This window comes from Lipotes vexillifer, unplaced genomic scaffold (genome assembly GCF_000442215.2).
Source record: "Lipotes vexillifer unplaced genomic scaffold, Lipotes_vexillifer_v1.1 scaffold1618, whole genome shotgun sequence".
NCBI lineage: Eukaryota > Metazoa > Chordata > Mammalia > Artiodactyla > Lipotidae > Lipotes > Lipotes vexillifer.
This window is the reverse complement of record NW_006797412.1, coordinates 170,664-186,687: the sequence shown is the minus strand read 5'-3', so window position 1 is coordinate 186,687 and position 16,024 is coordinate 170,664. Positions and strand designations below refer to the sequence as shown.

The following is a 16,024-nucleotide window of genomic DNA, read 5'->3' as shown; positions in this document are numbered from 1 at the left end:
AAAAAAAAAAAAAAAAAAAAAAAAAAAAAAAAAAAATTGCACAACCTAAAAATTGAGAATTCTGCTTTATTTGGCAGACGAAACTGAGGACTTAAGCTCAGACTGGCTCTCAGATAGCTCTGAGGGACTGCTATGAAGAGGTAAGGGTGGGCCAGGATATAGCGGGGTTTTTGCAACAAAGACCAGTAGTGGGAACATCAAAAGATTACTGTTAAAGAAAACCAGACATCTCAAGTTAAGGAATTTAGCGCTTTTCTACGTATGGGAAGATGCAAGAGTCTGGGCTCACTGAAATCATGACTTTGATGTGCACCTCAGCTACCTGGGGCCAGTGTCCTGTGTTTTCTCATCCTGAGTCCCCTCAGGGTGCACCGCTGGGGTAGGCTGCAGTGGCTGACAGCTGGATTGAGGGCATCCTGTTTCCATGCTGAGTTCCCTCAGGGCTCACCGTCAGGGCCGCTGTAACGTGATGACTTGATGGCTGCAACATCCTTTGTTTACTGATGTTGCAGTGACATTTTTCATTCACACCATGGTGGACTGTGTGGAAAAACTCTCCCAGTGAGATCAACTCTAAGGTTTGGATAAAATATACATGCAGTTTTTTTTTTTTTAAATGGCTTGAAGATATCAGAGTGCAAAGGACCTGGAGGTCTAGCTGTCAGAGAAAAGGCAGGCTCACTGAGCTAAGCTCCATACTCACCTACCCAGTGTTTGCTCAGGGCATTTGCAGGATCTAGAGCAGGGACAGATGTCCTGCGGAAAGCCATAGCCCAGGGTGGCAGCTTCTGGCTGAGCTGGGAGGTGGAAGGTGGTGTTGGGGCTGCCAGGGAGGCTGGGAACTGAGAGGGAGGCTGCATTTGAGAAGAGGAGGGAACCACAAAGAAGTGAGGCCAAAATTCTTCATGTAATTTTCCTACAAGGCATTTGCAGACTGCGAAGCTGTAATGTGCCAGGCAAGAGAAGCAGAACCCGAGCAGAAAGCAGCAGCTGGGTGGCTGGAGCTTGCAGAGACCTGCCAGGACTACAGTGCTCAAGAGAGCATGTGGAGGGCCCCCAGCAAACAGCAGGAGTTTTCAACCAAGACTTCAAGAAAGGCTGTGCCCTAGGAGTGAGCTGGGGGCTGGAAAAGACCAACCCGAGCAAAGCCTCAAATGCATTCGCGGCCAGATCACTGTAGCCCTCCTGTACTCTGTCAGCCAAAAGGCTCTATCCAGGGCCTGTACAATGTTGCTTTCACAGTATCTGTTATTTAATTCAAAATTGCCAGGCAAGCCAAGAAATACCAAATGACCCAAAACCAAGAGAAAAGCAAAATAGGAAATGAGAGACTCACAGGTTATCAAGATATGGTGACTATTTCAGAAGTTTTTTAAAGTAACAGATTAACATGCACAAGAAGACAAGAAAAGTTGGAGAAATTCACTGAGAACTGGGCTATACTGAAAAAGTTGAAACTGAAAACTGCAATAACAAATTAAGAATTCAGTAGACGGTTTGCTAAAAAGACGAGGCAGAGCAGAAGCAGGTATCACTGATCTAGAAGACGAATGCTGGGCTCCTGGCTGCCTGGGTCTCCCTCGCTGCCCTACTGTCCTGCTGTGCTGGGCTCTTCTTCAGTGCTTAGCCCCTGATGGGGGGAGAGGAGGTGCCCCCAGGCACCCACTTAGGCCTCTCTTCATTAACGCCTTGTCTTCTTGTGGCTCCACCATTCCGTGTAAAAATCTAAAGCATGTTGGCAATTTACCCTTCTGTGTAGCCATGGCAGTTTTAGTTTCATTGTGTCAATTCATTATTTAATTCTAAAACTGTAACTCAGTTGTACATGCCCTGAGTTCCAGCTCTGTGCTGCGTGCAGCGCTAGACGCTGTGATGACCCTCCCTCCTCCCTGGCGGGGAGACCCTGAGGGCCCCTGAGGGTGGCACTGTGACAGGCAGCTCTGCCGGAGACACAAGAGCACCCAGGAGGGACGCTTAATTACATATGTCCCCGCAGGTTCAGGCTAGGTTTGGAATTTGTGAGCCTCAGCCCAATTTATTGTCAGGTCAGTGGACACATGATATCATGGGCTGGATTGTGCTGGTGTCAACTGAAGAATAGAAAAAAAGCACAACCTAAAAGTTGAGAGTTACGTTTTATTTGGAGGACAGCACTGAGAACTTAAGCCCGGGACGCAGCCTCTCGGGTTGCTCTGAGGGACTGCTCCAAAGAGGTAAGGGGGAGTCAGGATATATAGGGGTTTTTGCAACAAAGACCAGGTAGTGGGAACATCAAAAGATTACTGTTAATTAAAGAAAACCAGGCATTTCAACTTAAGGAATTTAGAACTTTTCTATGCATGGGAAGGTGCAAGAGTCTGGGCTCACTGAAATCATCCCTTTGTTCTGCACCTCAGCTACCTGGGGCCAGCACACTGCTTTTCTCCATCCTGGAGCCCCTCAGGGTGCACCATTGGTGGGGTGGCTGCAGTGGCTGACTGCTGGAAGGCATCCTGTTTCCATCCTGAGTTCCCTCAGGGCTCACCGTCAGGGCCGCTGTAACGTGATGGCTTGATGGCTGCAACATCCTTTGTGTACTGATATGGCAGCGACATTTTTTCACTCACACTGGTAACTAGGGCAAAACTGGGGGCTTGACACAGACTCTGCATTTCGGGAGACTGGATGTGGGGCTCCTAAGGGGATGAGAGACCTCCTTGGTGTTGAGTCCCCCGCCAGCACCTCGGGTCCTGGGCTGGGCCTGATACAAGCTATTCTGACACTGTGAGTCAGTCACTGTGCAGGTGATGTGAACGACAGGTAGGGACTCCTTGCTCTGAAGTCAGAGCAGCACAGAAAAGTTCAGGGTAGCCAACGCCCCTCAACTGCCTGCTTGAACAACTGTTCCTCAGGGAAAAAGGCATTATATGCTGTGTTCATTTTGAAATTAGCCATTTTTTGCCTGAGCGTCATTGAGTAATAGCCAGACCAGCAATAGAATTTAAGGTATCAATAATTAGTTATGAGCCATGTGACTTGGACTAATGTTTATTCCTTCTAAATCTCATTTCCATTTATAAAATTCTTCTGCATGCATCATATTTTTTAAAGTACCATATAAATATCAGATATTATAATTAGATTAATTAAGATTAAAAACTGCTTCTCTCTATTCCCCTACTTACTAATGAAGTCATGTATATATATATATATATATATAGTATATATATATATATATATATATATATATATAGCCCCCAAGTCTATAAATTTAAAGTAAGTGTTTCATGAAAATGAAAATACAACTACAACACATCAAAACTTATGAGACCACAGCTAAAGTAGAACTGAAAGAGAAATTTATGGAACTAAATGCTTACATTAGAAAAGAGGAAAATTCTCGAATCAGTAATGTAAATCACCAACTCAAGAAACTAGAAAAAGAAAATCAGGGACTTCCCTGGTGGTGCAGTGGTTAAGAATCCACCTACCAGTGCAGGGGACAGGGGTTCGAGCCCTGGTCCGGGAAGATCGCACATGCCGCGGAGCAACTAAACCTGTGCACCACAGCTACCGAGCCTGTGCTCTAGAGCACACACGCCGCAACTACTGAGCCCACACGCTGCAGCTACTGAAGCCCACAATGTTCACATGCTTCACAACAACAGAAGCCACCACAATAAGAAGCACATGAACTGCAACCAAGAATAGCCCCTGCTTGCCGCAACTAGAGAAAGCCCATGCACAGCAACAAAGACCAAGGCAGACAAAATTAAATAAATAAATAAATAAATAATTTATAAAAAAGAAAAAGAAAAGCAAACAAACTGAAAGTAATAGAATAAAATAGTAACGATAAAAACAAAACAAGTCAATAAAACTGCAAACAGAAATTCAGTTGTCAAAATTAATGAAATAAAAAGCTGTTTTTTTTAAAGATCAACAAAACTGATAAACCCTAAATACAACACAGGAAAAATAATAGAGAAGATGCAAATTACTAATTTTAAGAATAAAACAGGAGATGTCATTACAGTTCCCACAGAAATTAAAAGGATAATAAAAGAATACTAACAGTTCTACACACATAAATTTAACAGTTTAGAGGATATGAACCAACTCCTTGAAAAATATGAGCTGCCTCAACTTACCCAATATGAGACAGATAATCTGTATGAAAGCTACTAAGGAAATTGAATTCATAATTTTAAAAGTCCCCTCAAAACTCCAGGTCCTGATGTTTCCATTGGAGAAAAATACCAGACATTTAAAGAACTAATATCACTTCTATAAAATCTTCCAACAAGAGAAGAGGAAGAAATAATTCCCAACCCATTCTATGAAGTCAGTACCAACCTGATACCAAAACTAAATGAAAGACAATATTTTAAAAAGTACAAACCAATATCTTTAATAAATAAACAGCATTTCTTAACATTTCTTATTAGCAAATCAAATACATCAATATATAAAAAGAATTTTATGTTATGACCACAAGGGATTTTTTTTTTCCAGGAATGCAAAGTTGGCTCAAAAGTCAATCAGTAGGATTTCCAGTCACCTCTCCATCCTAAAAACAAGTAAAAAGCTCAACAAATGGAAAAATCGGTGACACTTCTTAGATCCATCAGAGAAGTAAGGTCACAAAGCAAACTGAATGTCCCTAAAATTTGGAGATACGTAGAGACAGATGTAGAGAATCAAACTCACCAGAGCAGAGACCTCCATGCGAATCAGCGCCGGGGCAGGAAAACCTAACCCGTACGCGGCGAATTTCTGAGAGTCAAAACCCCCGGGGGCCCCAGACATGGAGGGTCCTCACAGTTACGTGAACTTTGACATCTTTTGACAGAAGAAGGGTGTACGTATCCTTTCTGAAATATTTCAGAACCTTCTGTTCTTTTAAAAAAGTTCTGATCTCAGGAGAAACTTGACTAGAGCCTAACCTGTTGAGGTTTTATCCAAGCGCAATTGAAGTGGGGGAAGGGAAATACCCAACTCCAGCCCCCGGAGCCATCCATACAACCAAGGGGGAAGGTGGGGGGCTAAGAAACACTTGTGAAGCTCACAGTCCAGAAGCAAATACGAAAAGGTTAAGACCTAATTATGGGACTGAGAACCCTCCCTCCACCTTGCTGTCAGGGTTACTAAAGTTCTATTTAGAGTAGTTCCTCTTCCCCAGTGCATCATGGGTGACCATTCAAAACGAAATTAACGAGGTACACTAAGAGGCAAAAAACAAACAAACAAACAGTTTGAAGAGACCAGAACCAGAGTCAGATAGGACATGTTGGAATTATCAAACCAGAATTTTAAAGTAATTATGATTGAGAATGCAAATAAACTGACTGCTGATTGGAATGTAAATTTCATAGTTACTCTGGTAAACAGTTTGGCAGTTTCTCATAAAACTGAACCTACAACTGCTGTAGGCTCCAGTAATTGCACTCCTGGGCTCTCATCTCAGAAAAATGAAGATTATGTTCACACAAAACACATACGTGAATTTTTATAGCTGCTTTATCCTTGATAGCCAAAAAACTGGGAAAAAATCCAAAATGTTCATCAGTAGGTGCATGGATAAAGTGGGGTCCATCCATAGCATGGAAACAAATTCTCTGTAAAAGGAATGAGCCATTGGTACTTTTGACAACTTGGCAAGGTCTCAAGGGTATTATGCTGAGTTTAAAAAGCCAACCTCAGAATTCACTTACTGTTCCATTCCACATATATAACATCCTTTTAATGACAAAACTATAGATATGAAAAGGATAGTGATTTCCAGGGTTAAGGTTGAGCAGGTGGGGAGGGTGATAACAGTGACTCTAAACGGAGGCATGAGGGTGATCTTGGTGGTGATGGAGCAGTTCTGGATCTTGGTCTGGTGATGGTCACACAAAACTATGCATATCATAAAATGACACAGGTGTGCACACACCCACTGTACCTGTCAGCTCCTCCCACTGGTTTTGTGCTATAACTATGTAAGATGTAACTTGGGAAAACTGAGTGAAAAGCACACGGGTTCTCCCTGTAGTACCAACTTCCTGGTTTGACTGGAATCTATAACTTCAAAATAAAAAAATTTTAAAGTAATATGGTTCATAGGAAAATAATGTGTGTGTGTGTGTGTGTGTGTGTGTGTGTACATACACATATTCAGAGGGAGTTGGGTACAAGAGTCTCATAATTTGGTTAATTTATAGGAACATTGCTTTTAAGATGGAAGATTTAGAAATTTTCAGTAATTGGAATCTGTTTTAGAAATATTAATAGGTTGTAGAAATTATATTTTAGTGAAATGTTCATAATTTACCAAACACTTTTATGTGGTTTTGATTCAAAAAGAATTTACAAAGTACAGGAGCAGTAACTGTGTTGAAATATATCATAAGTAAATATTTGAAGCAGGAAGAAACAGCAACAGTGCATATAATTCTAAAAGTCATGTGAATAACCCTCTACTCAGACTAAAATCATTTTAGATGAAGAAAGCTTATTTTTCTTCTTTTTTTAAATTGCAGTATAGTTGATTTACAGTGTTGTGTTAGTTTCAGGTGTACAGCACAGTGATTCAGTTATATATCTCTGAAGAAAGCTTATTTTATAAATTTTTCAAGGGTCGACACTTGTACCACCTAACTCTGTGTTACTGATACGACCACACAGAGAAAAGAGTTACGTGACTTTTGAACAAAACGCACGAATTTGGAACACAGTTCCCTCTCCCCTCCTGTCAGTCTTGCCACATCAGACAAAACTGTCCCCACGTGGTGTCCAAACCTACACAGACAGTTCTACGAGGGGTTAGGAAAGGGGTTATAACATAATCCAGATGCAGCAACGGTCAAAAATTTACAAATTATGTCACAGTAAAATCTTTCACCAGGGATAATTGCTCTTTTTTAATCACAGGCCTGGGACACAAATACCTGACAGTCCAGATGCTTGTAGCACCTTCGACCTGAGTTTAATCCAAAGTTGAGACTCAGTGAAGACCCAGAATCGGGGTTTCTTCTCACTATTCATTAAGCAGTAATGAGGAGATGACTTTATATATAAGTATTTTGAAAGCTTATGAAACAAACACTTTCTTATATGAGACAAACTGTAAATTGTTGCTTTCTACGTCTAGGATTAGGTGTTTAAATTATCTTTTTGAACACTTGGTGTTTTTGTTGGATTTTGCTTTTCTTCGTGAATACACATTTTACTAATACACTACCAGCACTTTCTTGTGAGCCTCACTTTACCATATCTCTTCCTTGCCTGAAGCAAATGATAATAAATGCTCTCAGCATTTAAGCATTTCGTATTCACGGCGGGGGGTTTGGGAGGCTGGTTTCCAAATGCCCACTGAGCTTTCTTGTGACGGGGACACAGGGGCGCTGCCTCACACGAGCCGTGTGTACGGATGTGGAGTGACCCCCTGGGACATATTTTTAAGTGAAAAAAGCCAAGTACGTAGAGTTAGGAGTATGCTACCTTTTATGAAAGAAAGACGAATCAATAATAATTTGCTTATTCTTTTAAAGAAAGTTACGCTAGGGGATACAGTAGAGTTAGTGAAGCTGGTCATCGCAGTGGCTGGGTGGGAGAACGCAGTGAGGCAAACGAGGCTCACGCTGTACACCACTGTTCATACAGCCACGTGGAGAGAAGGGCTGGGTGACTTCTGAACAAAGGGCACCAACTCTAAGAACTAAGAAAATCTTACTGTTAGTTAGGAATAGCACTTACGGTGTCATTTTAAAACTCTTTTACGTAACTGTGAGAGAGAGAGAATAGGTGAATATGCTAGTGATTTTAATAAACAAGAGTCTCAGTGGAAGACGAGGTACATAATTTAAAATCTAAGTAGAGTTAAGCAAAGAGTTAATAGGATCAATTACATAAATAAATATGTTCAATTTGAAGTGTTTCATTGTAAGAGAAAAGATGTACACATATAAAATCTATGAAGAAAGAATTATGAATCCTAATAATGTCAACTCACAATTTAAAACCTGTGCGTGTGTATGTGTGTGTCTCCACCTGTGCCCACTGAGAGGGGCTGGATGCAGTGACTCCCCAGTAATAATGAGCACTTGCAATAATCAGGCCTTGGATCCTCAATATTGCTCTCCATCAAAGGAATCTGGGCCCCTCGGAGAAAAGGCTGATTTCAGATGTGGGCAAAGTGAGCTGAAAATGCGTTGTTGGCACAGATGTGGCGGAGGCTGGTAGCAGCTGAAGGAGTGTGTCTGAAAGACACAGGGGAGTGGCCTAAAGCTGGGGCTACTCAAAAGCCAAATTGGGACAATTTGAATATAAAAAAGAATAAAGACTGTAGTGGTTGCAAGTCATTGAAAATGAAAGATCGAAAGTCCTACAGTGATATAGAAAATAGACATGTTAATACTAATAAAAACTCATTAGAAGTGACTACTACAATGACATAGATTAATTCAGGCAAGAGGGATAGGAACTGTTGAATAACTTGAGGGCAGAAGTGTACTATCTATTCTAGTTTAATCCTCAGGACCCCGGTGATGTATGGCATTCCCATTCTGCAGATGAGGCCAGTAAGGCTCAGAACAATGAAATCCCTTAGTCCAAGATCTCATAACTAGTAAGTAGTGGTACCAGATTTTGAATCCAGATTTTTCTGAAGAGGAGACAGGTAACTCTCCGTGAATATCTGCATCTAAAGGTACAGGTTTTCTGGGCAATTATGGAGTACCCTCTACGTGCAAAGCACACTGATAGATATTAGGGCAAATTAGAAGGCGATTGGACCCTCAAATCAAACTCTGAAAGAAACAAAAAGAAACAAAGAAAAAAGCACACCAAAGAGACCTGGTGTCAAATATCAAAGTCAGGGCATCCCAGGAGCCGAATGGGACCAGTGCTCACGGGGTGGGTCCCACCTGGAGCTGCTGCTGTGGCCCTTTGGCCTCTGATCTCACAGAGCCGAGGACACGGTCCAAGGCCAAGGAACGGGAGGTGGGCTGGGTGGGGGGTTTGGAGATCAGGGACCTCCTGTTGGCCTACAGGTGGGGAGGGTCTGGAGTTCAAGTATCCTGATTCACCAAAGCTGATGCAGGAGTGACTTTGGGACCTGAGAGGCAGTGGTTCCAGGCGTGTGAGCGTGAAGTGTCAGCAACCTGCAGAGACCACTGCCCTCTGAAAACCCAGGAGCAGTGCTCAACAGAGAAAACTGGGTTGATCTGTGTTTGGGCTCCTCCTCAGCTGGATGACTGTTAATGCTTCGAGGTCTTGGGGAGACAGGCGGGGGTCAGGGGAGGAACCTAGGGCAGGTCTGACTGGAGGGGCCCAAGGAAAGTGGAGCTCCTGGCGGGAGAAGGGGCGGTGCCCGGGGGTGAGGTCTCCAGTGCCACCTTCTGGAGCCCTGATCCTTGCCGTTTGGCTGACACAGAAGACAAAGCCACTGAAGCATGGGTTACTCTGCTTAGAGTTATTCTGACTAGAATTACAAAAAAGCCAGTTTTTATCCTAGAGTTTTGGTGGATTCATTTATGTTTTTTAATTTTGTAGATGAACATTTTTCATCTCTTTGATGACTTGATACAGTGTCATTGGGTGTGCTTTGGTGTGAGCACACTATCAAAGGCTGTAGAAGCAAAGGAAGGGAGGATGAGCCTGAGAGCCCTATGTTCAAGGCTGCGGTAAGGACCGATGTCTCCATTTCAGAGAAAGGTTTGGAGGCTGAGCAGTTGTTCCCATATGACTGTGTGGTATGAACTGTAGCACAGAAACCATTTGTTTCAACCGAAACAACTCACACTGGAAATCTCCCTGATAACCATTGCTTCGTGTCCTGGATTTTACATGGAGTAAGATGCACACATGGCACCTTGTTGGTGGAGAAGCTGGTAGGTGATGTTGATCAAGAATCGAGGGGTCTTCAGTTCTCAAGAAAAACTGTGGACCATGTACCCCTGGTTCATGCTGAGACAGTGCCTCTCAAAGCGTGGCCCCAGGCCAGCACCAGCATCACCGGGGCACTTGTTATCCAAGCAGATTCCCTGATCACAGCCCAAACCTGAGTCAGAAGTGCTAGGGGGTGGGACCACTAACCGGTGTTTCTAGAGCCATCCAGGTGGTTGTTCCGTAAGCTGACCTTTGAAACCTGCTCTAAAAGGTGTGGTGGTAACACTGGATTTATGTCACTTCAAGCAATTTGCTTGTTTCCGCTTTCTCTCCTGATAAGCCTGGTTCTCTGAAAGTCCCCATTAATCAAGTTTTTCTATGATTACTTGGAATTAATTGAATCAAACGATTACAGATCCAGCCCATGTAGAAGGCCCCCATATTGAAAATCACAGTCGGTGAAAAACACAGGATTGTCATTCATAAAAATTTTATTTTTTAAATTTTTTTAAACTTTTTATTTTATATTTGAGTATAGCCAGTTAACAGTGTTGTGATTTAAAAAATAAAGCAAAAATAAAAAAAGCAATGTTGTGATAGTTTCAGGTACACAGCAAAGTGGCTCAGCCATACATATACATGTATCCATTCTCCAAACTCCCCTTCCATCCAGGCCGCCACATAACATTAAGCAGAGTTCCCTGTGCTATACAGTAGGTCCTTGATGGTTATCCATTTTAAATATAGCAGTTGTGTACATGTCCATTGATTCCAAACCCCCTGAATATCCCTTCCCCCTCTGGTAACCTAAGTTCATTCTCTAAGTCTATAAGCCTGTTTCTGTTTTGTAAATAAGTTCATTTGTGTCATTTTAAATAACATGGCTTTCATTTCAGGAAAAAAGTGGGAACACTTCATAGTCCTGAAATGGTAACTTTTTCACTGTCCTTCCTGAAAGGGAGTGGATAAAACATGCAGGGTAAAGCTAACTCCCTAATTAAGTGCAACCTTTTTCTTCTTTCCAGGCCCAAATTGCTTTGCCGAGACCGCTGTCATCCCCGCTGGGAGGGAAGTGAAGACGGACGAGTGCACCGTCTGCCACTGCACCTACGAGGAGGGCACCTGGAGGATTGAGAGGCAGGCCATGTGCACCAGGCACGAGTGCCGGCAGATGTAGGGCTGGCCTCACGGACCACAGATGTTTTCTAGGATCCTTTCCCGATCTATCTGAACGTTCTGGATGCCTCTGGGAAACATCGACCGGAAGGAGCAGACTTTTGATGAGGAATCGTGGAAAACTGTTGGTACTTTTTCTTTTCTTGGTCACAACAACTGCAGGAGAAGGAAATGGACATATTTCAAAACATCGACAAGAACTTTGGGCAAAAAAGTCCACTTCTAAATAAATGTGCTATTTTCACAGTAAGTACACTAAAGTACACTATTATATATGAAATGTATTTCTATAATCCCTCTATTAGAGAGCTTCTATAAATGTTTTCTATAGATACAGATTAAAAATGCTGTGTTGTCAACTGTCCTTGCTGCGTACCTGCATTTCTTCTGCATTTCTGATTCCATCACATGAGATTATTTCTGGTCGCTGATTCTCCTACGAATCTTGGAATAGTGCACCCGTTAGTGGATCATAAGGGAACTGATTTTCTCTGAGATCCTCTCCAAATTCTGTCTCATTACAGAGAGATATATAGTGTCGATCCTTAGAAGATCCAATCGAATTCACACAAATATAATATTTCCTCCTTGTAACTTACTGCTTTTAGTATCTCCATTCTCAGTCATTTGGGAGATGCAGCTACAAAGATGTCTAATACAAACATTTTCTGTTCATTCAAAGCTCCCACGTCGTGGGCCATTGATGGATGCATGCAGATATTTCATTTTCACTTACTTGATTTTCTCTTCTAAACGTGATTTTACATCATGCCCCAAACTGAGGAACAGGATAGGCTGGATTATTTGCATCATTGGTACCTCACATGGGAGCACACAGTCAAATAGGGGAACCCCTGTTTCTCTGGAGGAGAGGTAAGGGAAATTGAACCCCTGAACAAGCCTATACCTGCAATCTACATGTGGCACGGACATCCCACCTCTCTAGCGCATGGACTTGTGGTTCTCCTGGGGACGATCCTGTCTCCTACATGGCAGGCATAGTCCAATCCTGAACGAGAGCCCTGTATTAGTCACTGTGCAAGAGCCCCATGAGAAAGCAGTTCTGTTGAATATATTAAAACAACAGCGCCGAAGGTCACGGGCAACGTTCCTGGAGTTACATGTCACTCCAAACCAACTCCACTTCTCTTCATTTGGATAAAAGAAGCCACTGCTAATCACGCTGATCTGATCAGTGCATGTTATAGAATATTTCTGCCTTTATCAATCACATCAACACCTGACACATTGATGAAAAAGGTAGCCAGAGCTTTCATAGGTTTAGGGAGAAAAGGCAGAACTATGGTCACTATTTAATGCCTTTAAAGTTTTTCCCCCATATATTTATTGATTCCAAAATTGTGAATTAAGCATCTAAGTACAAATTATTGTGATCACAAAAAAAAGGAATAAATCATGGTTTCCTGCCTTCATGGACTTTTGGCCTCTGGTGCAACACAAATAAGAAATCAATCACTGTGCATCGTGGTGGGAGCTGAACTAGAGGTCAGCAAAGGGTGGTCAAAGAGGCTTCATTCCATACAGAAGAAATCATTTAGTCATTAACGTCTGAATAATACCAAAGAAAAATGGATACTTTTGTCATCACTAAAAAGTTGACCCACTGTGGACCTTAGTAACTGCAAAGCCACCACTAACTGGATCCTCAAGAAATTTACATATGCTTATATTTAATTTTTATCTTGTTTATCAAGAACACCTTGGGCCAAATGGGCTCTGCACATAGCTTTCCATGCAAATCCTCAGGGGAAGTACCATGTAGACGCTCTCAGGTGTGATCAGCTTTCCAGAACTTACTTTTTTGTATTAAAGGCTACTAGAAATCAGCCATCTCTCCATCATCCAAGGGAAGATTTTTATGAGCCAAGGTTATATCAAGGTATGATTTTGTCAACAAATGGCCCCAGCCTCCTGGGGAGGTGGGTCAGCAGGGATGTCTCAGCACACAAGCAGCCTCTTCTCACCCCAGCAGACATGCTGCAACTAGACAGACTCCATCAAGGGGGCCCAGAGTACCCCTGCTCCCCTTGGTGATGTCACTCCTCCCAGGTGGGCAGTGAGCTTGGAAATCATGGTGATAGCTCCTCAAACGTGGTGAGAATTCCAGGAAACCTGGTATTTTGTTGCACAGAGAGCATGAACCTGACACCATCCTGTAAAATTGTCTAAACTCCCGTGACCCACCCTTGTCCCCAGCATGCTCCAGGCAGGAGCCCCAGGGCCATTATTAAAGTAACCCCCACCTCTCATCTTTCCACATAAGGACGATACATAACCAAACACAGGGCAGAACCTGGATTAACAGCACTGCATAGGCTTAATGTAGAATGATACTATTTGCATTGTTGTCCAAGAGAAATGTGATTCTCAGGTTCTTTATTTCATGCTGTTGATATTAGACTTTCACATCCATAAAGTATATCAGGGGAAATTTTGGGTTCCTCTTCTCTTTCCATAGAGTATTTTGCTGAGATTCCTAATGATGAAACTGCTCTAACAGAGGAAAGTATGGGTCCAAGTTACTGATTTCAAAATATGGTTTTGACATAGTACTGAAAAGGGAGCCTCAAAATTCTAGTGCAGAAGTGACTGGAGAGCCATAATTCTTAAAATTCAAATAGGCCTACTCCGTGAGTACCTCATAAATGTTGTTGAATGGTTTATTCAAGTGAAAAAAAGGAAACCATGCTTACTAATGTATTACATGAATTTATTTCAAATTTTTCAACCTATATCAATATCTGAAGCCACTTGTATAAGCAATAGAGTGCCTCTGGAATTTTCTAATCTGATGTTTTAGATTTTCAAATTAGATTCATTCTTTCAGCCATAGGCTCCTTCCTTGTTGGATGGATCCATCAGTACTTGTACATTTCACAGACGCTCGTATTTCACTACTGCACACAACAAACGTTAGCTGCACCCTTCGCCACATGCCAGAGTCTGCAGTACAGATGGAGACGTGAGTGTATGCTTGACCTCAAGGAATTTATATGCCTTGAAACTCACATTTGATTAGTTTCTTTTCAATCTTTTCATACCTTCAATGTCTTCATCTCCTGTGTGCAGTAAAACATAAAGAGACGAATTCTTAAACATTTAAAAATTTGTGGCATCATGAATAAGTTTAATAAACTCTTCTCTTCACTCCCCCAATGTAAGTGTTGTATGTGTACAATGTTAAAAAATGTTCAAAAAATTTCAGAGAATTCAGATGTTTTCGATTTTGTTTTTGTTTTGATTTTAAGCATTGAAATGGACTTAATGTGTCCATTAGTTGAAACATGAAAAATACAGTTTCTAACAAGCATTACTGAAAACTGCATCGATTATTTTAAACATAGATTACTGAAACATAGAGAAAACAAAAGTATAGACACAAGCCAAATTAGCAAATATTAACAACTCACTCTATTTGCTTTAATAGGCAAGAGAGCAAGTCTGCTTTTTATTAATTTTAAAAAGTCAGATGTTATTGTGTTGCATTGGAGGACACATCTGACTTTTTAGAATTAATAAAAAATTAACAAAGGTGACCTAGATGTCATCCCATTGGCACAAGGGGACAGTTCCAGGCGTCCCAATTAGTGGGCACCATTGGTGACAGCATATGGCTTCTCTGGCCAATATAATTTGCAACATAATGTTCTTACTAGACCTGCACACTTACTATCACTCCGATGGCTGATGCAGTCATTTTTCCTGAATAATCTGGTGTAGAGTGAGCAATTCACTTATTCTAGAATAAATGCATTTTTACGGTTCGTACTTTTCACATTCCAGTGGCCACTCTTTATGGTTCCACAGTAGAACTGGTCCATGCTCCTCACTCCAAAGCAACCTCCCCAGTCTACGATTTTAGTTTCCTAAACATAGATTTCCATTTTGACTGAATGCTCCCAATCGCACACAGAACAGCCAGACTCCTCATCATGGCAGGCTGGCATCTTTACATGTGGGTCCTGGTCCACACGCTGACCTGGCCTTGCTGGCTCTCAGCACCTTAGGATTGGGGTGCCTCAAACTGGGCTCTGAACCTGCCTCTACCTCCCACCCCTGCCTTTTCAGCGCAGGAAGAGATGAGCCACTTTTCAGTATCAAACTCAAAGGCCATTACTTGTGAAACTCCTTTAGTCCTAATTGGACGGTCATTCTATCCCCCGCCATACTATTCATTTGGTATCTTATTTTAGCATGATTTATTTTTTCTATTTGTTGAAGTATAGTTGATTTACAATGTTGTGTTAATTTCTGCTGTATAGCAAAGTGACTCAGATATATATATATATATATTCTTTATCTAATATGTTCTTTTCCATTATGGTTTATCACAGGATACTGAATACAGTTCCTGTGCTCTACAGTAGGACCTTGTTTATCCGTCCTATATATAATAGTTTGTATCTGCTAATCCCAAACTTCAATCCATCACTCCCCCACCCCTCCTCCCCCTTGGCAAGCACAAATCTCTTCTCTAGGCCCGTGAGTCTGATTCTGTTTCATAGATAAGTTTGTTTGTGTCATATTTTAGACTCCACATATAAGCAATATCATATGATATTTGTCTTTCTCTGTCTGACCTACTTCACTTAGTATGATAGTCTCCAGGTCCATTCCTGTTGCTGCAAATGGCACAATTTCATTCCTTTTTATGGCTGAGTAATATTCCATTGTATATATGTACCACATCTTCTTCATCCATTCCTCTGCCAATGGACATTTAGATGGCTTCCATGTCTTGGCTGTTGTGAATAGTGTATTTTAGCATGACTTTGAAATCATATTGTACTTTGCATTATAGTTCATTTTATTTTTGCTCTATTCTTTACTCTAAAATCTCTTTAATTCAGGCTATGGACCATTCCACCTCCAGAATATCACCCAGTACCTTTATGTTAAAGGTTTATTGAGTTGTTGTCAATATATAAATTCAGTTATTTGCTGCCCTTGTTTAAGGCCAACACGTTTCTTGAAG

The 16,024-nt window shown here is 41.7% G+C and overlaps 1 protein-coding gene across 1 annotated transcript in view; it reads left to right on the top strand.

Moving 5' to 3' along the window:
• Positions 1 to 11,392, top strand: part of VWC2 (von Willebrand factor C domain containing 2) — a 117,195-nt gene extending 105,803 nt beyond the window's left edge. Inside the window, exon 3 of the mRNA XM_007469534.1 lies at positions 10,878 to 11,392. Coding sequence (XP_007469596.1) covers positions 10,878 to 11,029 — 152 coding nt within the window. The 3' untranslated portion in view covers positions 11,030 to 11,392. The remainder of the gene's footprint in view (positions 1 to 10,877) is intronic.
• The last annotated feature ends 4,632 nt before the right edge of the window (positions 11,393 to 16,024 follow it).